Source organism: Eutrigla gurnardus, assembly GCF_963514095.1.
Source record: "Eutrigla gurnardus genome assembly, chromosome: 15".
NCBI classification, from domain to species: domain Eukaryota; kingdom Metazoa; phylum Chordata; class Actinopteri; order Perciformes; family Triglidae; genus Eutrigla; species Eutrigla gurnardus.
Window position 1 is genome coordinate 13,070,226 of NC_139938.1, and position 24,760 is coordinate 13,094,985.

The window sequence follows — 24,760 nt, forward strand, 5'->3', positions numbered from 1 at the left end:
GATGCAGGCTCAGAGAATGTAACACACTGAAAATGATGTGTTGTGTATTAAAAAGAAAGGAGTCATTTAGCAGAGAAATGTGTGATTCTGAATGAGGATTACTGCAGTTAAACTGACAATATGGCCTCATATTATCATCATATCACATTTGTTTTGCTTCCCAGCTGTATTTAACAATATTCGTAATGATAATTAATGATTCAAATGGAAGTTAAACAATGGAAATTGCTGAATTCATTTAAATAAACAAGGCCGTTTTTTCCTTGCAACTGTTGCGCTGTAACCCCCGCTCTTAGGTGATGCCAGGGCTTTGAAAATGATGAGTGAGTGTGTGAAAAGTGAGTGAAAAGTGTCACGAGATAACTCTTGTTGCGATATGTTATGAAAGAAAATGTACTGAATAAATAACACAAATCAACACAGGCTGGTTAGCGGTTACCATGGCTACACTAGCTGCTGGATAGTCACTAAATCCCTCCTGCTCATCTCTTCATATTAAATAATAAGTTGTGAAGTGCAGATAAGGAAGATTTAAGGAAGAAGTTAATTAACTGCTTTTCAAGAGTGGTGCTGTAAGTGATGAAAAAAAAAGATTTTCATTTTGACATCCTTTTAATCACTCTTTTCTTTTTTTGATTGGTTTTTCGTAAACAGAAGAAACAAACCAAACACTTATTTTTTAAAACACAAAGCATAATTTTAACATGCAAAAGACACAGTGAGTAAAACAGTAAAAACAAAATGCCAAAACGTGAATCTCTTACGCACTTTGGCCACGCACTCATCTCTCAACCAAAACAATGAAAATGACTCATCTAGGTCTTACTCCACTATTACAGAGCATCGCCACCACAGATTTTAAACAAAGAGATGAATCACTTGCATAAAAAGGAGAAGACGCTGTAAGATTAAATAAAATAAAAAGGGAAGCAGATCTCAAACCCGTTTGTGTGGTCAAATAGTTGGAGCTCTTTGTTAAAATGTCATTAAATTAAAAAGGTAAAAGTCAGTTCCATCATGTTCCTAAACGACCTGTTGAAGGAAATGCACAACGAAATATCAGTGTATTGTTTGGCTGCCATTTCCATCAGATGATACACTGGCCTCCCTTCTGCTGCCTCAGTCCGACATGCTGTTATCTTGCTGGTGGAAAAATTCGGACACCAGTCAGAGACCGGCAGCAGAGACGTGTTTAATCACCAGGCAGCCGTGTAGGTGACTGGGACAGAGTTCAGCTGGCCAATTTGCGGATGTTAGCGAGGAGTCTCCTGCTGTATTCCCTGTGGTCGACTGGCTGGACTTCCATTACGGTTACCTTCACTCGACTCTCGTCCTGAGGAGAGAAGACAAATCTTGAGTGAAACGCATCATTTCAAGCCTACATGATCAATATTAAAGACCTAAATGAATAAATGCGTTTAAATAGTAAGAAACGCGAAGGTCTGATTCGACTGGCAGGCACGTCCATACCAGGGATGAGAGAGCACATATATCTATACTCGGTGCAAACAGCTGTTAGCAGTAAGTACACTTCACTCTACCATCTAATTTCTCTTCTTTTGGCACATTTTGTTCATCTCAGATTGTTGTAGCATTTTTTTCTAGGTATTTTTCACAGCGACAAATCGTTCTGTCTCTTGCTCGGACGGTCACCATTTCTGACTTCACACCTGGAAAACTCACAAGAGACTGCTAAAAGTCAACAAAAGCAGCATTGTTAGTCTGCTTTTAGATTTAATAAACATTATTAAATAGCATGTTCTTATTTGTCTTTTTCCATTTTATTTATTTATTTTTGTATGTAATAAATAATTATATATGCATGCAGATATACTCTGGGAAAGCTCAATTCAGGGCAAGATGTATTTCTCATTATACATCATATCATGCTGTGGGTTCCCATAAAGACATAAAGCCAAAAGCTCATTTCCATTATCGTTTCACTATAAGAAGGATTCACCCCGTGACACATCATTAATCAATTATCAATTCAGTTAGCATTACCAGCATCAAGAACCTAACATGAAGCCACTATCTCATGTGGTTCAGCACCTCTATTATAACTTTTTAATTTGCATCTACCTGAAGATAGCAGAGAAATTAAACAAATACGGGGGGCCGTCGAGACAAAGGCTCCACTTGACAAAAAGGCTTATTTAAAAATAATGGTCTTCCATAGGATAGTGTGAGAGAGCTGGCTCTTTAATTTCATGCGTGTATTCTAATAATCACATCTGGATTCACTGACTTAACATTCAACCCCTATTTGCTGACTCACCTCCAGATAGTGACGTTGTTCCCTGAAGAATTGAAACATTAAAACAACAAAACTTCTGGATGCTGACACACTGACGGGACATGGAGACACGTCTAACAGAAGAACAGGCGACACACATCTTACTACCTCACGGAGGATAAACAGATGCTGAACAGTCTAATCACAGAAGGAAGAGGATCCCTGTGGAAACATCTCCGTATACATCATCTTGTCTTTGCTAATTTGTTCACCTAGCCCGCCATAAGTTCTCATTGTCAGATGTCAAAGAAGTAACTGAAGCAATTATGTATATTTTCATCTTCATAAGAATTAGAGTGGCAGCTTCTGTGGATCATCTTCACAGCTTCACCTTTCGCCATATAAGAATCTTCCCAACCCTTTTCCACATGCACAAGGACAGCGGAAAGCCCCCACTACTAAGTGTGTGTGTGTGTGGCTCTCTAAGGGCTGCCTCTGACACTAATGTATTCATTGAGACAAAATCAATTAATTCACTTCAGATAAATGCACTCGCCACAAGCCCAGATATAAGCACACACACGTTTGAGGCCCCCTACACACAACAGCTGCTCTCACACATTGTACATTACCAATACAGTATATTTAAGACAAACAAGCATCCAGTGTGGAATACACTCAATATATTGCACCCACTTATTAGTTGGAGATCACAAACACTTTCCCAAACTTTAAGCCCATTGGTAATCTAGTCTTTTAAAACAAATGCAAATTGGATTTAAGTGAAAAAAGGCACTCTGTGTTCAGTAAACTCAATCCTGCAGGGCAAATCTGATATTCACCATCACCTGAGTTCCATCACCTCCACTATAACATGAGATGAGATGGGCCTCCCCTACACAGACGTCTGCAGCACAAATTTCACAGCAACAAACATAAAATAAACAGATACAGCTTTTTTAAATAGATTTATATGAAACTGTCTCTTCAAACTGAGTCTTGAGTCACAATATCAGTAATAGAGAGACATTTATATGAAAACGTTGATTACTTTAACTTTAAACAAATCTGTCAAAAGTGAAGTCCAACATCTCCAGATAATCGTTTAAAAAAAGAAGAGGTAAATAAAGTCTGAAATCGAGGGAAAAAGCAACGACAGCTGCACCTCTGGAATTACCAACTGTGTGACATTCAGCTATAGGCTTGAGCGGTTTAATATTTATACAGCAGAAAATTGATAGCAGCAACAACTTTTGGGGATTTCAGTGCTTTCTGCTTGTTAAGCATAAAAAAATGGATGTTTATCAAGTCTGCTTGCCCTAAAATAATTCAAACTTGAAGTTCTATGCAAAAGAACAAACATGCACTTTAAAACGTGAGTACAGTTGTTCGCTCCATGTCCTTGTGAGAAACGACGAAGCACACATTTTTGTAACTTCATTAATCTTGCCAAGCTTTGACATTTCATTAGATTGTTCTATTTTAAGCTCCGTGGTAGATATCAGGTCTTTTTGGTCTTACATCACAGAAGTATGTGGGAAAGAACTGAAGCTGAGGTAGACAGACGCCCCGAACCAGTGAATCACAGACTCTGGCTCTCTGTTCTGTGCTCCTCTTTTTGAATCACGAGCTTTGAAACAAATCCGGTAAACTTTGGCTAGAACAAATCTGAATACATTGATAAGGCCTGTGCAGAACATCTGCTCGGGCCTCATTAGCTCTACTTTGTGGCATTCCTTCAATTTTACATCGATCCCGCTGGGCTACAGATAATTTCTTCTCCCTTTTCTGAAACAATAGAAAAATATACCAATCCATGAAAAGGTGCAGGAAACGGATAGCTGTGACTTTGTAACCATATGTGTTAATGTGTTGGTCTAAGACACATAAAAATGTAACCCAGGACACCTCAGCTCTATACACCACTACAATGGATTTTAAATTAAACAAACAAGATGTGCTTTAACTGCAGACTTTCCGCTTTAATTTGAGGGTATTTACATCCAAATCAGGTGAACGGTGTAGGAATTACAACAGTTTCTATATTTGATTCCCACTTTTTAAGGGACCAAAAGTAATGGGACAAACTAAACAATCATAAATCAAACTTTGAATGTTTCATACTTGGTTGAAAATCCTTTGCAGTCAATTATAGCCTGAAGTCTGGAAGGCATCGACACCACCAGACGCCGGGTTTCATCCCTGGTGATGCTCTGCCAGGCCTCTACTGCGACGGTCTTCAGTTCCTGCTTGTTCTTTGGGCATGTTCCCTTCAGTTTGGTCTTCAGAAAGTGAAATTCATGCTCAATCGGATTCAGGACTTGGCCATTGCATAACATTCCACTTATTTGCCTTAAAAACTCTTTGATTGCTTTTGCAGTATGCTTTGGGTCATTGTCCATCTGCACTGTGAAGCGCCGTCCAATGAGTTCTGAAGCATTTGGCTGAATGTGAGCAGATAATATTGCTCGAAACACTTGAGAATTCATTCTGCTGCTTTTGTCAGTGGTTACATCATCAATAAATACAAGGGATCCAGTTCCATTGGCAGCCATACATGCCCACGCCATGACACTACCACCACCATGCCTCACTGATGAGGTGGTGTGTTTTGGATCATGAGCAGTTCCTTTCCTTCCCCACACTTTTCTCTTCCCGTCACTGTGGTACACATTGATCTTGGTCTCATCTGTCCATAGGATGTTCTTCCAGAACTGTAAAGGCTTTTTTAGGTGTTGTTTGGCAAATTCTAATCTGGTCTTCCTGTTTTTGAGGCTCACCAATGGTTTACATCTTGTGGTGAACCCTCTGTAGTCACTCTGGTGAAGTCTTCTTTTGATTGTTGACTTTGAAACACAGACACCTACCTCCTGGAGAGTGTTTTTGATCCGTTGTGAGGGGTTTTTCTTCACCAGGGAAAGAATTCTTCGGTCGTGCACCACAGTTGTTTTCCATGGTTTTTAGGTCTCCTGGTGTTGCTGAGCTCAACGGTGCATTCTTTCTTTTTAAGAATGTTCCAGACAGTTGATTAGACCACACCTCATGTTTTTGCGATTTCTCTGATGGGTTTGTTTTGATTTTTCAGCCTAATGATGGCTTGCTTCACTGACAGTGACAGCTCCTTGGATCTCATATTGAGCGGTAACAGCAGCAGATTCCAAATGCAAATGTCACACCTGGAATCAACTCCAGACCTTTCACCTGCTTACTTGAAGATGACGGATGACATAATGAGGGAATAGCCCACACCTGTACATGAAATAACTTCTGAGTCAACTGTCCCATTACTTTTGGTCCCCTAAAAAGTGGGAATCAAATGTAGAAACTGTTGTCATTCCTACACCGTTCACCTGATTTGGATGTAAATACCCTCAAATTAAAGCTGAACGTCTGCAGTTAAAGCACATCTTGTTTGTTTTATTTAAAATCCATTGTAGTGGTGTATCGAGCCAAAAATAAGAGAATTGTGTCGATGTCCCAATATATATGGACCTGACTGTGGCTTTATAGGTTGTTGCTGTTTCTCCTTGTGATAACTGTCTGATTGTGTGACTCACATTTTATGTCCAGATTGCCACAGATAATTTGCTGTGGATGTTCATGGTTTCAGAAAGCATCCATGCTTGGACCCTGTGAATCTCCCTGTAATGCAGCCCTGAGGCCAAACTGTATTTTGAGTTCCACTACTGGTAAGGCTGAAAAAAAACAACCCATCAGTATGTTGTTGTTTGCTCCGACCAACACTACTTGTGGGCTTCTGCTGGGGCTTCAGGCTTTCTCTCGAGAAGAGAGAAGATTCCTCCTCACTGCAACAAACATCACCGCATGGGGAATTCGACAGTGGCTACGGCACATGTGCCTTTGTGTGTATGAGGACTGAATGGAAATACTTTCCAAAGACTCCTCATTGAAAAGGTTTGACATTATTTTCTGGACCATGAGGAATGCTTTATGAACTTCCGCGTAGCATTCCTCGTAGGTTTCCTTGAGGTCAGGACACAGACCGCTCAGCGCTCATCCTACATCTCAATCATTCCACTCAGACTCTCGGTACGTGCCCTCGGTATCAAATTAGGCTCTGAATAATTAAGCTAATTAGGCTTACACAGACAATAGCTAAATGCTAATCACTGCCTAATTAAGAGAAATGAATCCACAGCTGTATGTATTTTCTGTTATCCAACGTGCACTGATGGCTACATAACAACTCCCTTGTCACTGTGATGCTAATTGAAATGATTTTGGATTCATGGCGTGTGACTGACGGTGCTTTGTGATCATATTGCATTTTGTTGCATTCTTGTTTTGTGGCTTTACATGCCTGGGACCGCAGCTCAGACAAAGACAACTGACGAGTCTGGTCGGTACAATCATAAACGGCAGGCGACCCAATAATTAACACAACGCACCTCAATGTATCGTGCTTTGTGCAAATCAAAATATTAAATCTTTAAACCCAAGCTTTTGCCTCTCATCATGTTGTAACCATCTCCCTTTACTCATCACTTTGACGGACAAACTTCTACTTTTTTGTGTGCCAAAAACAGAATCTTGACAAATATTAAGTGCTCCAACTTCCAATTACAATATCACAACTGAAATGTTGCAACTGACATATGAACAGGCTAATACACACACAGAGCTCAAGTCTGTATAGTGTAGCTGGGCCAACTTTTTGGCTCGATTGTGAAGTTGATCCTAAATGAGACCATTTACTGTTTTTATACAACAATGGCACTTGTTTGCATTCCTGGTCATTTTGAAAGCCCATTTTCCAGAACCATTATTCGGGTACTGCTGGTGTATTTGTTCAGAACAGCGATAAGACAGCCATTTGTGACAAACACGCACTAACCAATCAGGGTCGAGTATTCCTGCAAGGCAGAGATCACTGAAACATTTCTCACAGCTTGCATGACAATGATGAGCACTGAGCACCATTGTACATCATTATATTCTGCTCTTTTATTCCTGGGAAACTAAATTGCACTGCATTGTATCCCTTTTTTGTGTGCTCCTGCTTACAGCTACTTACGTTGTACGTCTCCAGCTTGACTCGGTTTCTAAAGACGTGGGTTGTGAAGTTGGTTTTCTGAAAGACTTCATCGAAGGCGTCCTCGTCCTCAGGAGCAAACGCACGCAGACACAAGCAAAACAAGACGAATACAAAGTCAGTGCCAGTGATTTACGGGGGGAAATGATTTAAGGAAAGAAGTGTGTGTGTGGTATTATGACTTGTGTGTTTGTGTGTCTCACTGTGTCTCTGAGCTGTCCCAGAGCCTCTGCACTGTGACCCAACAGGACCTCGGCTGTCTCCTGGAAGCATGTCACCCACTGGTTATCCCCGAAGTCTGCCAAGTTGGCCTGAGAGTCAGACGGACGGAGATGATGAGGGATTATTCATGTGTGTGCATTTTGAATGTGTGTATGTGTGATCGCAGAGGTTGCAATATTCCTCAAAGACAGCATCAGTGATTGTGTGACAAACAAGCATTAATGATGTGAACGTACAGAGAGCAGGAATCTGTATTTGAAGTTGGGGAACTCTCTGTTACACTTCTCGCAGCGGTAAAGTCCATTCTGTTGGTCGACGACCTTCTTGTTGCAGTCTACAGATGGACAGGCCCGGTACAGACAGTTATCCTTACGAAGGTACAGCACTGTCGCCATGCAGCTGAAATAGTCCGCCTAAGAAGAGAGAACAAAAATGGGAGAGGAAGAAATCTAATTAGGGGGATTAGAGCTGTGAGATCAATAAAAAAAACTACCAAATTACATCAAACTGCTGCAATGCAAAGGTGCTGCCCCCTAACAATGAGGGGAAATCAAACCTGCAAATAAAGTCTTGTACGGGACAAATTAGCCAGAGCAGACCTTAAAACACTGTTGTTTGATTCTCGAAAATGTTTTTGCTGCAATTTGTATTTGTTTCACTTAGTGATATATATTTCAGATATATTTCGAAAGCATTGTATTCACTGCAGTAAACAGTGAAAATGCTATTTACCAGCTAATTCACATTAGCCCTCTAAAGCATAATTCAAGTCACTAAAACTGTGGTAAATTGTCAGAGTACTACAGGTGAAGGGTGGTGATACAGGAAGAATCAGAGTGCCTGTGTATCACCTAGTTTTCCTGTTTAACTGGCAGCCTTTGAATGTGTTGGCGGTTGCTTGTAGTACTGGCAGATGTTAAAAATATGAAGGACTGTAGCTGTCCTTGTGGCTGCCTCATCGTTCCCTTGTTTCGTAAACATTTGAGAACACAGCCATCTGATTCTTTTTTGGAGACTAAGACGATGTGAGAAAGAAAATTGAGTGCATGGGGTATTCAAGGCTTCATCACTGTACCGATATAAAACAGCTTCTCATTTCAGGCTGGATGTGAGAGGGCCATGTGACTTATATATGACTTATATGCCAAATGCTCGTGTGACTACTCCCCACATGCACTTGCAACAGATAAGTGAGAACTTAATTATATGGGAATGTATGACGGAGCCCATTATTGTTAACATTAAAACAATCTTTCAACACTCAACATATTATCCTATAGAAAACGCATAAAAGATTCAGTAGGTCCTGGTTAAGGTACTATCTTTGAGTCATTCTTGAGGCTGAATAATAATAATAAAAAAAAAAAAAGATATACAATGAATGGCCCAGAACAAGACCTCATCAAAGCGCTTGTTATGAACGAGGCTGCATTTTGCTCAATGGTTTGCTCAAAACAGTGGTCGGGTACAATGGACAATTTCAAAACAATGCTTCAAATCCTGTTCTGCTGGAGAACAGCAGCAGATTAGCTCGCCTGCCCACCATAAATTAAAACACATTTCCAGTGGGCGAGAAGAAACATCAGTAAAAAAAAAAGTTAAATAACTTTGTCTGGTCCGATGAATTCCTGTTCCAACTACATGAGGCGATGCTTGGCAACAACTTTACAGGTCGTGTTCATTCATTCATGACTAGCATGTAGCTTCAGGTGACGGACATATGATGATCCTACCATCAGAATGAGTGCAGGAATGGTTCATGAATGCTGTGGCCTCAGTCCGATAAAGTCAAACAAGGCAAGATTAGAAAGAAAAATGAACTGATCAAACCTTTGGGTGTATGCTCTGATCTCATCCAAATGGTGGGAATATACTTTTGGCATTCTCCTATATAACCATTAGTGGTATTTTTAGACACATAGCAAATTTCATGAAACCAAAGCCCAAAAAATGTTTAGATACGAGGAGAAAACGTGCTTCTTCTAGTGCAGGCCATCGACCGTTTTAATAATGTGAACGAATAAGCTGCTTGGGGTGAAAAGAGAAACATTAAATAAAATAAAAATAAGCTCAGATCAAAACTTGGCATCATGAGTTAAACCGTTGCCAACAAGCAAGTTGAGTCAGCTGGTAGATTCACACTGTTTACACATCTCTATTTGACTTCCAAACAATCTTGGAACATTTTAAAAAAAGAGAGCAGAGGGAGTTTGAGAGTTCGATGCATAATAGATGCAAGATGAGACGAATCTCTCTCTCCCTCTCCGATACATAAATTCTGCTAATACACCAGCACACAGACACATGCACATGACTATGCAAGGTTATATGCAAAGAACCAAACTCACACACTGGCAATACAGATACAATGAGCTAAACTTCTGTCAGTAATGAATTAAAAATCAAGTGTCCACAGTCGAACAGAATCAAATCAAAAATGCAGCAACGTGTCAGTAATTTAAACAGATATTAGCACCTAAAGCGGAGGAACTCACACTGTGTACAATCAACGGCTAAAAAAGACAAGAAATGCTAATTCTGGGGGGAAAGATGCTGCTATTCCATCCTGTGGAGAGACGGCATTCGATTTCCATAAATATAAATAAAAGGAATGCACACTGCAGGTGTCTCATTGGGAAGAGGCTCACATGTGTACACGCCAGGGTGCAAACGCACACTTATGGATATAAGCAAGCACAAAGCATTAAACACGATATACATGCACATGTAAGAAAACCAGAGAGAAATCCTTTTCTTCCCTGCTTCACCAGAGGGTATTTCTTCTACCAGGAGAGCAGGCCTTGAACAAGATGTTGGAATTACAGCCAGCATTTAAAATGCATTCTAAACAACAACTACAAGCAAGAGCTGGGCCAGACTCATTACTAATGTTGGCCTAAATGAGTCTATCAAAGACTCTCTCTAGGACGAGGGCCAAGTTCACAAACACTGACTGAGCAATGCTTCGCTTCGTTATACAACCCACACTCTCTCTAAAGTGTTCAGTAAGAGCATTGGATGTGAAGAGGCCATTGTGTTCTCTGCATCCCTTGTGAGATGCTTGATGTGTTCTGTGTCCCCACGACCTCTACAGATGCTGTCAGTCAGACTTAGAGCCCTCTGACACTTTCTCCCCGCTAGCTAAGACTGACTCACGTCCTCATAATCTGTCCACCCATCCATCTGCCCAGTACCGATGCCACACAGCAAGAACCCATCGGAAACACTTACTAAGAAGGTTTTTTAATTAGGAGAATTTCTCCCGTTAGCAACAGCCATCTCCCCCTCAACACTCCACTCCCATGTTTCCGCCCGCATCCCTGCCTCATCACATTTCGCAGACTTGGGCAGATGGGTGTGCTGGAAGGCTGAAGAGGTGGGAAGGCGATGGGTGGGGAAGGTGGTAGGAGGGTGGACGTGGCAGGAAGAAAAGAAAAGAAGAGGGCGGTTTCTTTGGGGGCTTATTGAAGGCTCGTGATGTTGGCGGATGCTAGAGAAAACGTGAGGATAGAGGTCAGCAGGATCTGGACCATGGCGCTTCCATCAGACACTTTACCAATCTAAAATGAATCCTCCTGCATTTGTCATCATCTCTGCCCTTCTTTTTCTGTGTCTTGTCGGCCTGCCTCTGTATTCATGTGTGTACACAGAAGCCTCGGGGCAAAGTCTTAACCTCAAGCACACTGAGGAGAGCCTCGAAGAGCAGCATGACTAATGCTGCACACACACAAAAAAAACGCTCACAGACACAAACACAAAAATATATGTGAGACTTACCTAAAGATTCTCTCACACACACACACCCCTAACATTCTGAAAATAGTTTTAATTCTTATCACACCAAATCCCTGTGTCACCTTCTGGCACCTAAATGCAATTAAAATTTGTATGTGGAAGGGCAACCAAGTGAAAATCTACTTCACATAATTGACGTGGCTACACATGCCAACTTTAATGCTTGTCCCAAAACCCCAACCCACACACACACGCACACGCACACGCACACGCACACACACACACACACACACACACACACACAGCTACATTAATTAGAAATAGCTTGTACACATACACATACAGACAGGCAAACAGGTAGGATGTCAAATTAGATTCCTTCAAAGTATAATCTAATGATTCGGATTCCATTATTATTACAGAAGCTGCAGCCTCGGAGTGTGTGATAGACAACCTCCTTAAAGCCGTTCAATTACAGAAACAGTTGGGGGTACACAGGGCAGAGAAGGAAAAAGCAGAGCAAAAAGAGAATAAGCTAGGGAAAAGAAACAGAAAAAGAGGACAAACAAAACCTGAGCTTGAGTTATTTACATATTCTCACCTTTCACCTTTGTTTTTTTTAAATTGCATCCTTTTCTAAATAACCCTCGTCACTTTAAGTTCCCCCCTGCGGTCCGTCTATTTAGTTTAAGTGACTGGATTTCCTTCCCGTCTCTCACTCTCCCACATTCTCTGTCCGCGCTACTTTACTTCTGGTAATGTTATGCCCTATAGGCTTCCTCAAATTCCGACACATAATTAGAAATTTTCATTAGAAACGACATTGATCTTGAAGCTACCCGTAAGTGGCTTCTAATTAAACGTGAGGGATGAGAGAGACTAGTCAGAGATAAACCTAATCAATTAGATAGAAAGTTTGAGTGGCAGACACCACTTTTCATTCACTCTACTTTTAGTCGAAAAGTATGGCATCATTCTGCGCGATGACACTTCTTAAAATGGCACGAGGTTCCATTTGAGAGTTCTCGCATGCTCCTCCAAAGAAGTATAGTAGTTCAACCAGTGCTGCTAATATGTGAGCATAGCTATCTGCCTCCCACAGCTAAAACAAGAGGGCCGCGACTCTAATCCATGAAGTCAAAGAAAGGCACAGCCTAGAGCTGCTCTATTTACAATGAATGGAAGACTGACTGTGGATTTGTGTTTGGCTAAACGCTTACATTTAAATGAGACCGCCTAAATCCATGTCTGTTCACAGGAAATCATCTCTGGTTTTGAATAAGAGGCCATCAGTGTAAATGCTATATGGCTAAACAAACACCATTCAACTATAATGTGTTATGACCTGCTTAGTAGCAGGGGTTGTTTTTTAGGGTTGCTTCTTGCTGATTTCCCACACTTTTCCAAAATGCCTCGAGTTGAATCCAGCAGTAGGTTATACTGTATGTGTAGTAAGAGAAAGCCTAAGTCATAGTAAGAGCAAGTAAGGGAAATATGTCAAGAAATAGTGAGACGTGAGTCCATCAACATGATGGATTTGTTCCTGTGTGACTGCGAAACCTTGGTGTAAAACAGTAAAGCTCCAACGCTTTGATTCTCAGGAACTGACACTAAAACTATGTGTTTACTGTGCTTGTCTTCCAACACTGAACATGTTTCTGCTACCAAACCCTCTTGTACTGTAGCTATGCTGATGGTACATCATCTGTAGGGGTTTCTTTCAGTCGTAGTTCGAATAGCAGCCAGCTGCCTGAGTGAGGGGATGATTTTCAAAAGAACTGGCTCAGACAAACAATGCAAACATCTCATGGATCAATTCTGCTCTCATCTACCGTATATCCTAGTGACTTAATGTTCATTATGGTTCTTATAATACCTCAACTCTCCCCCAGTCAGTTAGAACTGAAGAAGCTTGTTGGATGAGAGATGGAACGTCTTCAATAACCTCAAGTCCAGTTGCCTACGAGAAAGCTTTAACCCTGTAACACCCCTTGTTGTAAAATTACAACGTTACCTTTAGCCATCCTAAAAAACAATCTGGTATATTTTATTTTGTTTTTTACCACATATACATAGTCATTGGGTTCTTATTGTTCAGTCTCACAATGCTATTGGATCATACATTTGTTTATAAGTCCTGCTTTATGGCCATGAACTCACACACCCTCTCAACAACATCTCTCTGTTTCATTGGACTGGATTCATCAGATTCAAGAAAGTAAAATGTCTTTTAGTGTAGTAAGGAATCAACCTTGCAAATGAACCCTTAGTTGTTCTGAATTGTTGTTCAGACAACGTGAGCACAAATATTTCTGCTCCCATCTAAGCCCAATTTTGCAATATTATTATTTATTATTATTATTCTCTAAAATCATAGATAAACATTTTTTTTTTAAACTCTTTCATTTCTGCATCAAAGGCCTCCTACAACAACATCTGAAAGGTAAAATAACTTTTTAAGTTTTTCTATATCTGGGTCTTAGAGGGTTAAAAGATTTCCTTGACCTGGATGGCTGAGAATCTTCAGCCATTATGCCCACTATTGTGGACTGCACTGGAAGCTGGGAGTGCATAAACAAATCTACAACCCAAGCCAAAGAATCAGAAACACTACGAATGCACCACATTCAGGGAATTACAGTCATGAAGCCATAGAAATGAAATAGGACGGATGTCCCCATTCAAATCAACATAGCAGGAGAACAACAACATCATTTATTCATAGTGTATTAATAAAGTATGAATAAAGTATGAAGTCTGATTTATGGACACCTTTTGCCATAATTTCGTTGTAGAGCAGGATCGATTATTCATTTACCATATAATTAATCTGCATTACTTTAAGGTAAAACCAAAACAATAATGATTATAAAAAATAAGTAATTCGTTGCAGCCCTATTTTTCTCATTGTAAGGCCTGTTGTCCATGAGATTAATAATATCCTAGGTAAAATCATCAAAATCCATTTTATGGCACAATTTTCTTTAACAGTCATTTAATCCAAATGACCAAAAAATGGTGTCAAGCCACGGAAGTTATCGTAGGTTTCATCTGGTTTTTACGTTGCCATCTCTGATATCTGCTGTACTTTGGGTGAACTACCCTTTAAAGGGCCCCGCTCCATCTCCTTTGAATGTCAGAGCATTTAATAATTCTTTAGATGTATGCCCTCCTTTGTGGGTGTGTGAGGCGTCGTGTATGTATTCACTGCACCTTCGCTCCATGTCCCAACTGTTCATTCTTAACGTCGCTCAGCGTTTTCCAGTTCGTCTTCGCGCCGCCGCTCACTGACCTCGTCTCTGTCAGGGATTGGCTGTGAATCGCATATCCTCCCTGGTCAAACCTATAGTATGAAACACACATATGTGGAAATAAATGAGAGTGCAAAAACAACAACAAAACTCTTGCACCCCTTAAACAAATATGACATGTATTATTTAGAGTGTAGGAACACCAAAAGCAAAAAGAAACAAGGGTTTGTTGAGTGAAATGAGAAACCAGGCCGTGCTAGAGCAGGCGATCCCTGGACACAGAGGTGATTAAACTACAAAAAGATATATACCATCATTATCAGTCGTGTGCGAACATATCCAGAAGTGTATCCATCAGGAGAGAAACAGATGGGGAGAAAGCAAGTGCGTTTGTGCATGTTTGTTTATATGTATGAAGGTGTGTTACATTAACAGATTTCTTCCTGTGGAGGAGATACAGCGCTGTATCTGATTTCTCCTGTGAAGGAGATACTGCACTGTATCTGCTATTATCTAAAGAAACTGCCTTCAGCCGTGACAGAATTACTCCCTTAATCCTTTAACTGATTTACAGCCACTGCATCTGTATCCTGCAATCTATTTTATCAGACACACGGCTGTCTATCAAGGACAAATGCATTCATTCTTCAATCAGCTTTTTTTACATTTGCATAATTTTTTGTCCATAAACACGGATTCTTCGCAGAGGCAAGAGTAAACAATGCTTGCCTATATTTCCTTTTTTGTACCCAGTCCATCTATGACTTACTCTATCGTTTTAATATTCCCTTAAAAATCTTAATGCATCAGCGTGACTTGTGCTCGGTATTCTAGCAGAGCATAGCGATCTAATCACGGCATCATCCAAATTCATCTGTTTCCTTCAATTATTCAAGCAAGCCTGGTCAAAACAATCCCATAAAGTACCAGACCGCCTCAGGAGCCAGAATCAGAAAGATACTCTTTGCGTGTTTTAAAGCATGTAAACTGGAGAAAGGACCACTACAGCAGCAGAGATAAAGAGGAGACGTTGAAGATTAGAGAAGAATGGAAGGAGAAACGAAAGGAAGGATGGGGCGCTGTTTTTTGGGGTTTGTTGTTTTGTGTGCTTTGTGTTGTTTTGTGTGCTTTGTGTGTGTGTTTTTTAGGAGTTTAGCCTTTGGAATGTCACGACGTGATGCTGTATTGACCAGAGACTAATAAGACCAAGATTAAAGTGGAAGCAATGGAGCTTGTCCCTCCTCAAACACACACACACACACACACACACACACACACACACACACACACACACTAACGGCTATAACTAATGCAACACACACACACAGACTATTGTTCAGCAGTTAGCCATAGTTATATACCAGACATTAAAAGTCGGAAGAGTGAACAGGATAATGCCCACAGGTGCCAACAAACACATAGTTTTATCTACTGTATTCACACTTTGAAGCTGTGAGTGCAGTGTTTGATGCTGTTTTGGGTCTAAGAATAGCTTTCAGTGTAACACGCAAGCAATCACATGCATGCGCCCATGCACACACACACACACACACACACACACACACACACACACACACACACACACACACACACACACACACACACACACACACACACACACACACACACACACACACACACACACACACACAGGGAAAAAAGGAAAAAACACATTTATATTTCAGGGGTGGCCAGACTTGGGAACAGCCTTAATGAGTGCATGAGTCATAATTTAAAATCCCTCCACAGGAACTGCTAATAAGAATCCAGTTTGACGAAGCTCACCAAGTCCCCATCTCTCTCTGTGCACATACAGTGCACTGTGCACATTCCCTCCATGCAGTCCGATCTACATCCTGTCTGGAGTCCTGCTGAGGAGGCACGTGCCACTAGTTTTCTGACACGTGATGATCAAGGCTTTTTTCACTTCATCGGTGTTTGTGTGTGTGTGCATGTGTGACCCTCGTGTATAGAATTCATTATACTATAGTTTACATATATAATCATTACAGCAACAAGAGAATACCACCTCTCCATTTGTAGAGTGATTCGTCCCTCTGTTTACACAGGTCTTGTGTGGTGCTTGTGATAAAGCGACTGGATGTCCGTGCACACACTTGCCATAACAGCATGTGTGACCAATTCTGTATGTGTTTGTGAATGTGTGTGTGTGAGCATTGGAGTATGCCTGCACACCAGCGTGACTCACCAGGCCCGCAGACTAAAGGCTTCTGGTAAGTCTGGGTTGACCATGACCGTTGAACTGAACAAAGCAGAGAGAGATGTGCCCCCAAAATCAGACAAGCGAGCTCCTTTGATGGCGACCACGGGCTGCCCAGTGCAGTCAAACTTCTCAGCCTGGAGAAAGAATACACCGTGTCAAAGATAAATATCGAGTGGAGGAAAGACGGAGAACCAGAAACAGCAAAAGCAGTTGCGTTATTGTCTCTCATATGTGCAGTCAGTGTCGGCAGCTTACAGGGACCAGAAAGTAATATGTTGTATAGTTTGCATTTATAATTGGACAACCTACAAGTTAATTTGAAAGTCATTTTGGAATTTTTGGCAAAGAGGAGGGATTAGCTCTTGCAGATTGAATGAGCTTAGAGAATAATAGTGCCATTTCACGCACATTCGAGAGTTATTTAGCCTTGCGTCTCAAATCAGGGACTCCGGTCCAAAACACCCCCGAAGGTCACGAGAACGATTCGACCGATCCAAATTTTACAGCCCAGAAAACCCAATCAAACGGCCCTGAGCACACAGAGATACGTTACGCACATAGATAGATGGCCACCTCCATGAACCCATGATTAATTATAGCCAGCTCAAAACGTTTTTTTATGGTAAAGCACAAAACCATCCCCTGGACACAGACAGCAAGGGAGGGAGGGAGGGAGGGGGGGAGAGATATTATAGTTATTACCTCCTTTCCCCACAGTGTGGCTGTCACCACTTTGCCAGTTGTGTCTATTAGATGGAGGGCCCTCTTGGAGACTTCTCTGCTGGTCTTAGTGGTGATAAGGGTTACATCCTCCGCACTCTTACAAACTCCAATCACATCTACAGGCAGAGAGAGAGAGTCATTTCACATCTCCATCTATACATAGCTCATGAATACAAATAGACAAATATTCTTAAGCAAGAGGAAGCAATAGTGTGTTATGTGAAGAGAGCCTTCTCAAATGTTTCCACATGGTGTAAAGAGTAAAAAAAAAAATGCCTCCTGGATACACTCTACATAAATATAAAGTGGTATCACATCATAAGCAATAAAGACCCAACGCAGCAGAGAGTCGACACCCTTCTGATATTGCCAAGTCACAGCAGACTGACATAAATGTCATAACAGGCTGGCTCACATCCAGGCCCCGCACTCCAAATCACAACAAACACACTCATTCCTCATTCATGTTTCCTGTCATGCTCAAGGCCTAAAAACTTCATTCAGGATTACTGCACTGAAGAGCCGTCAAGGCTGAGCAGTAAGAAGGTGAAACCTACCATGACTAACATTAAAATACTAAATCAGAACAAGTCGATATTATTCTAGTTTGAATATTGTATCAACAGTTAAGTCTTCTTCCTTGCCTTTGGTGCTGCATTGCTAAGTAATAATAACAATAAAAAATCGGTTTTATATAGCACTTTTGCAGATGCTCAAAGATGCTCAACAAAAGCAACTAAATCAAACGTATAATGTGAATTGCATTGTATAAATATGAATTGCATTGTGCTTTTTTGTTATGATACAATCAAAACACAGGGTCTAGTGCTCGACAGTATTCACATTTGTGTTGGTTCATTTTCTGTACAGAACTCGTGCCCATGAGTTGGATAAAACTAAAAAAAAACTTAAAATAAATAAAATATAACAGAGTTTACAAACCAATCACCCTCTGAACTTCATTCTCCTGTCTGCTACTTCTGCAAACCTTTCTCTAAACTCCTCCTCTCCCTCGCCTGCTCCTCTCTCTTGCTCCATCTGTGCTCTTTCAGCCCTCCTTAATTCCATTATGATTGAGACGATGTCATCCACCTCTGAACTCCATTATCACCACAGGAACAGGCTGACAGTTCTCATTACCATGTTATAATCCCCTGTTTAACAAAGGAGCAAGGAGAGCATTAATGGAGAGACAGTGAATGTAGAGACAACAGATGACACACAGGACATGCAGCGCTGCCCCTCTGCGACCAGCGCAAACACTCTTCTCCATGGAAACCGCTCAGAGCATTGTGTTGCTGTGCCGGCTTGTACTGCTCATATTTGAAACTAATGTCATCATGCAACTTTGCTCTCTGAATGTAAACCCAGGTGAATCGTCCGCCCGGATACAGTATGTTGTTTGCACTTTGAGACCATTAATATATTCTCTAATATGGCATGTCCAACACAGAAATTGCCCTTTACGTTACACTTTATCTATGCTATGTGATTGCACCAGATAGATATATATAGGTATACAATTGACAATAGTATTGAAAAGCTTTACAAAAAAATCCCTAGCCCTACTTTACCTTACAAATACCTTACAAAAGCAACTGATCTATTGAGTTGATCAAGTGCCGTTTTTAAAACGTACATCCTCATTACACACAGAATCATTGCCGTCATACCTGCGCATCATGTGACTCATAATATTTAGCAGACCGCCACAAGCACAATGTTGAATCACTAATTCTTCAACCCCAATCCTTAGTGGACCATCCCAATTTACCTGTCAGAGAGATAAGACATTCCTGTCAGGCACAGAGGGCAGCGACTGCAACTAACCTTCACAAAAACAGTGGAATGAGTGTTATCTGCTTTTTATCTCTCCTCTTTACCATATGCCTGAATTAACCTTCCCTCTGACCTTGTCATAATGTATTCTTCCAGGTACACCTGGTACGTAACTGACTGGCACGTGCCTACCCATTAGCTTAGTTTTATCATCTATACCTATAACTTCAAATTGCCTGGGTTTACAGAACAGCTGGAGAGATGATCCAGCTGATAACCCAAAACTAATACTGGCAGCAACTACTGTTTCCACCAGGGGAGAGCTCAATCATCTGAATTAGTTTTAAAATATAACACATAAAAAATTAGCACAGACTTAATTCAAAGTTAATATTCCGGTCACCATATTGTCATCATCATGGCTGCCAATTTACTGTTTTTTAGGCATATTTCCACACACAAACTTGTGTAGCTCAGTAGATGCAGGAAATGTCTCACTCCAACAGCGGCCTCAGGCTGTTTTTGCAGGTTGCTGAGTATATTCCTCTTATTTTCTCTCATCCAATATTTCAAAGACTACCTTTCATATATATACTGTATAACTTTTGTGAATTAAACTTTTTTTCCCCACAATTTCTGGGTTCATGATTTAGTTTTTCATTAGTGTGTGTGTGTGTGTTTGTGTGTGTGTGTGTGTGTGTGTGTTTGCTCCCAGACCCTCAAATTAAGTTTATAGGGAGCCCTATATGGATTTAAGGGTTTCGATTACATAAATGCATGAATTTCATGAGTATTTATAAGACTGAAACAAGCAATTACTGACAAGTTTGTCCGGTTAAGAGAGATAGGTGGATGCAGTCTGGAACTCTTGTACAAGCAAATGTCACATCAGTAATAAGTAATCAACACTGCTTCCTGTTAAACAAATTATGACGTGGGCTAACGAAAGCCAGTACCAATCATTGTCACCACATAATATGACAACATCCATCCATCAATCAAGCTGCAAACCAAGGGAGGTGAGTGTGGAGCCACAATCATTCATAAGTGTACACTTTTATCTGGTAGAAATGTACAAGTAAGTCTCATTGGTGAGATTCCTCTCTTACCAACGACTGTGTCCTTGTCTCTGTTCTCCAGCTCTGCGATGGGCACAAAGTCACAGTGCACAGCGGGGATGGCCTGACTGTCATCACAAGGCACGATGGATGAATGAGCATGGAGGGTCATCTCATAGTCGTTCTTCAGTGTGTTGAACTGCTTGTTGGCCACCTTCAGCGTGGCCTTGGTGATGTAGTACACCTGCAGAGAATGGACATACAAGGTGAGCTGGCAATATAAAACTACACCCAATCCGACGGGTTATGTCCTGTGAATTTGACTCAACTATGCCCAATCAAAATTGGGCGGCCACTTTATTGACTGCACTGGACATTATTGTTATAATACAGCTTTTGTTCCGCCAAAAGCTCATAATAAGAAAGAAGAACCTTCAGGTCCAACTCAGATGTGGTGTCATATCAGGCCCATCATTTCTCTATTCAACAGAAAATAAGTAGCATCTGAGAGCGAGTCTGCTAAACAGCACAGTTTAAACTCATTTGGGGAGGCACACACTTCTTCATTTGTCTCCAATAACCCCTCTCTCTGCCTCCGAGTTTGCCGCTATAGCTTACTCTTTTCCCTTTCCTTCTCCCTCTCTCTGTGATTTACCCCACACAGAGATAGGAGCATGAAGCTAATGGGATAAGCATTCTGGCTGCTCAGAGTCAGTCACACCCCCTCACTGTTCTGTCAATACTCAGATCACGAAGGGAGACGGATTAATTCCTTTATTTATCTTTGGAGGGCAGAGGGCACAAATTGGATCTAGGGCTGCGTTGGGAGTCACATGCCGGTGGCTGATACACCAGCCAGTGTGACTCGCAAAATGATGGCCAGGGTTAATTGAGTTATTGAGTTATTATTCATGCTGGGCGGCACCGGGCGAATGAGGTGAATGACGCAATTTGGTTTTCACGCAAACTCGCTCGAGTGAATCATTTGCGTGACGCAAAAGCCTATCAGCGCTGAGATTCTCCTCCTGACGTCACTGAATGGAGATATTGTAGCAGTCTGTTGTGTCCCAGAGCTCTACGATTTGTACAGACCTCACGTTTGTACAGAGACAAAACAAAACTACCTGACTGATCCAAACTCCATTCAGAAAAGAAACATTTTAAAAGTTGTTTGCTTATCGTCTTGCGGGCAGACTTAACAAAACATAACATCGGCCTTTATCGAAATTTCATCATCATTTTGTAACATTGGTATCCTTATTATTGCAATTAAATCACAACAAAGTTGATGCAAACCACTGTAGCGAACCAGCCGACTGAGTACAAGCATCTCTTTGCAGTATTGAAAGGAGTTGGCAGTGTGTAATATGTACAACACATGTTATGTTTTTTAAGTGAAGTTGCCAAGAAGCTCTTATCACTTCAAGCGAGGATGGATATGAGTGAGTGGGATCTGCTCACCTTGCCTTGCTCCACTAGAGAGAAAAACTTGTCCACTTCGTTGTTGAAGGCTGTGATCTTGATTTCCCCCTGTTGACGAGCACATTTCTATTAAACAACATTTGGTTTCACAGATGGAATCAAAAAAACATGCCGTGCATGACATAAGTTCACATGCATACACATGAACAGATATTCGGGCCTCTCCACTCCTCTACTCACACTCTCATCCACAATCTCAAAGCTGAAGAGCTTGCCCTCTCCTCGAGAGTTACTCCATTTGCGGATACTGGATTTGTTGGTGACTCGGGCTCTGATAGTCCACCTGGGAATACACAGAGACACTTGTGATAATGAATCAGCTTTTATAAAAGTACATGTCAACAAAACAAACTACACAATATGCTATATTTGGGGGAAAAACATACAAAAACTTAAAGAATACCTTAATTAAAATGAACCTTAAAGCTTGGGTGTGTGACATTGGAGAAACCAGAAAAAGTATGTTTCATTTAAAGATTGCTGTCACCATGTAAAGCGGATTTCAACAGATATGACAAAAATATCTCGGAAATATACACAATTTCTGTTTGCATCAACAGATGTATATGTGAATGCACACAGAACACTTAAAAAATGATTACACAACTTTTCTTTGACCAACACAGTTATGTGCACTCTAACTAAAAGAGTTGCAGTCTAAAGGTCAACATAAACAGTAAAAAATGCTGTAGAGATGGTTTTAAAAAAAGGCTTGTTTGTTAATGAGCATCCTTACTCAGCTCACATCAGTCACCAAGTGAAACAACTGTGCAAAAGAACAATTCCCAAGGAAGTTGGATGAGTGTCTTTTCAGTATTTTAAAAGTTACAAAAACACAAAACAGCCTGCAACTTTCTTTTCAAAGAGTGAACTCTGTGTTGTACAACTGCCAACTCCTGGATGCGTTTAAAATCTGCTTCTTGTTCTGTTTTTAACAACAGCCAGCCAAGCTCGACAGTTTATGCAGCATTTAGCTTTTTGACTGCGTTGATAATTGTGCAGTAGAGGATATTCATACCATAACTTTGCCTGCAATTAAATCCCCTATCATGAGAGCAGCTGCTGGCCCAGAGTGAACCCCATTCCCTGCTCAGTATGGATAAGACTGCTACACCAAGGTTTATGGCAGCCAAAAGCCAATTATAGTCTGCTCTAGATGCTATTACTTAACACCAGCAGAATGGGATGAGAAAGCCATGCAGACGAACCATAAAAGACTATGTGAACATACACAGCATCCCTACATAATCTACCGTGTAACACTGGTGTCACCCACACTATTCACTCCTCACAAACATACATGGAATAACCACAGTTGCTGAAGTCATCCCTTTTACTCACTGTAGGTACTCCCCAACTTCAAAGTAAGAACAGTCATCAGTTTATTACAACACCTAGAGGCACAGTTATCTTTACAGCTTGCAATTTCAAACAGGGCTACGTTATCAGAGCCCATACATGGAGAGAGTTGACAGGGTACCTTTACTCCAATCAACTACATTTTTCCCATACTGTGCTCTTGTCTTTTCGTGACAAATTTTAAGGTCAGAGACAGAGAGTTAAGCCAAATGAAACGATAAGAATTGAGGGGGGGAAACAGCAGTAAAACTGAACCCCAGAGGAGGTAAAGAAATTGTGAGGGGAAAGAAGGAGGGGGGGACAATTTTGGCCACCAGGCCAAATAACAGAATCAGAACCTCAGCAGCAGACCATAAAGACCCAGCAGTACCTGCCCTTAAAGTGTCCATTTCTGAGGCAAGATCGATCATTTCATTTCATTTCCATGCAGACGGGTTGCCTGACACACATGCACAAATCCCCACATACACACAGGCCTCCATGGAGAAAAACTGAATGCTCTTACATGCGTGCACAAGCACGTATACACACAAATACACACACAAGTGCTATTCAGAAATGACAGCAGACAGGGAGGTAGAGTCACAGCACGAGAGGAAATAGTTCAGCTGATGAAGGAGCTGAAGAGGGAAAACAGTGCTGACACACACACTTAAACTTACTTGCTTTGGTAGGGGTTGAGGTTTGCAATAGGCATAACTTTTGCTGAAGAACCGGGTGAAGCCTTCATGGGCGAAGCCTTCATGGGTGAAGCCATGGGCGAAGTCTTCATGGGTGAAGCCATGGGTGAAGCCTTCATGGGCGAAGCCTTCATGGGTGAAGCCTTCATGGGTGAAGCCTTCATGGGCGAGGCCTTCATGGGTGAAGCCATGGGTGAAGCCTTCATGGGTGAAGCCTTCATGGGTGAAGCCATGGGCGAAGTCTTCATGGGTGAAGTCTTCATGGGCGAATTTCCCACAAAACCTCTTCCACGGCCTTGGGGAGAAGAAAGGGCTTGTGTCAATTGTGATGGGGCTTTTTCATAGTTTTCTGAGATTTTTAAGATGATTTGCTTAAAATATATACTTAAAAACAGTGATGATTGTGAGCTGCAGCCCTATAATTAAGTTACTGGTGAGAGTGTCAAACACTTAATACTCATGCCATTGTCACTAATAAACCATGAAATGAAATAATGAAATAAAGAAATACAAGAGTACTCCACGGATGTGTGATTGCACTATAACATTGTCAGAGCGCTGCAGAAACGGAGATATTGGGCCCTAGTTTCGTGGCGCAGCGCAGGGCGGTGGAGCTAGCGTAATGCAAGTTTCGACCAGCCGCAGCCTTGCGCACGGCCAGTTTGGCGCAGTTTGGATCGCCTGCGCCAAGATGGGTGTGGCGGCACAGCAGGGGGAGGCGTCACAGATTCAGCTTGGTGCAGTGGAAGTTTCGTGGCAAAAAGCCTCGCCGAGACTGCGCCGAAAGTGCGCAGTGCGCACACATCACCAAGACCTCCCACAGTTCCAGGCACATTTAAATGCAATACATAATCACAACAAACACTATTTAATGCAACTAATTGAATCAACACGTGAATTTATATCTATATAGATTGTCCCGTCACATCTGACGTCAGATCAAAGGCAGATGGCACGC

The 24,760-nt window shown here is 41.3% G+C and overlaps 1 protein-coding gene across 2 annotated transcripts in view; it reads right to left on the bottom strand.

Moving 5' to 3' along the window:
• Positions 1-636: 636 nt before the first annotated feature.
• Positions 637-24,760, bottom strand: part of LOC311026079 (replication protein A 70 kDa DNA-binding subunit-like) — a 33,270-nt gene continuing 9,146 nt past the window's right edge. Inside the window, exons 7-18 of one of the 2 annotated variants that reach the window (XM_084029406.1) lie at positions 24,003-24,097; positions 23,785-23,930; positions 21,944-22,046; positions 21,743-21,811; positions 20,333-20,525; positions 17,424-17,560; positions 16,707-16,855; positions 14,460-14,589; positions 7,748-7,924; positions 7,493-7,600; positions 7,272-7,358; positions 638-1,333 (exon numbers count right to left, since the gene is read on the bottom strand). In XM_084029406.1, coding sequence (XP_083885532.1) covers positions 1,232-1,333; positions 7,272-7,358; positions 7,493-7,600; positions 7,748-7,924; positions 14,460-14,589; positions 16,707-16,855; positions 17,424-17,560; positions 20,333-20,525; positions 21,743-21,811; positions 21,944-22,046; positions 23,785-23,930; positions 24,003-24,097 — 1,496 coding nt within the window. In that variant the 3' untranslated portion in view covers positions 638-1,231. Of the gene's footprint in view, positions 1,334-7,271; positions 7,359-7,492; positions 7,601-7,747; positions 7,925-14,459; positions 14,590-16,706; positions 16,856-17,423; positions 17,561-20,332; positions 20,526-21,742; positions 21,812-21,943; positions 22,047-23,784; positions 24,098-24,760 lie in introns of both variants that reach the window. The other variant, XM_084029405.1, reaches the window with a different exon arrangement.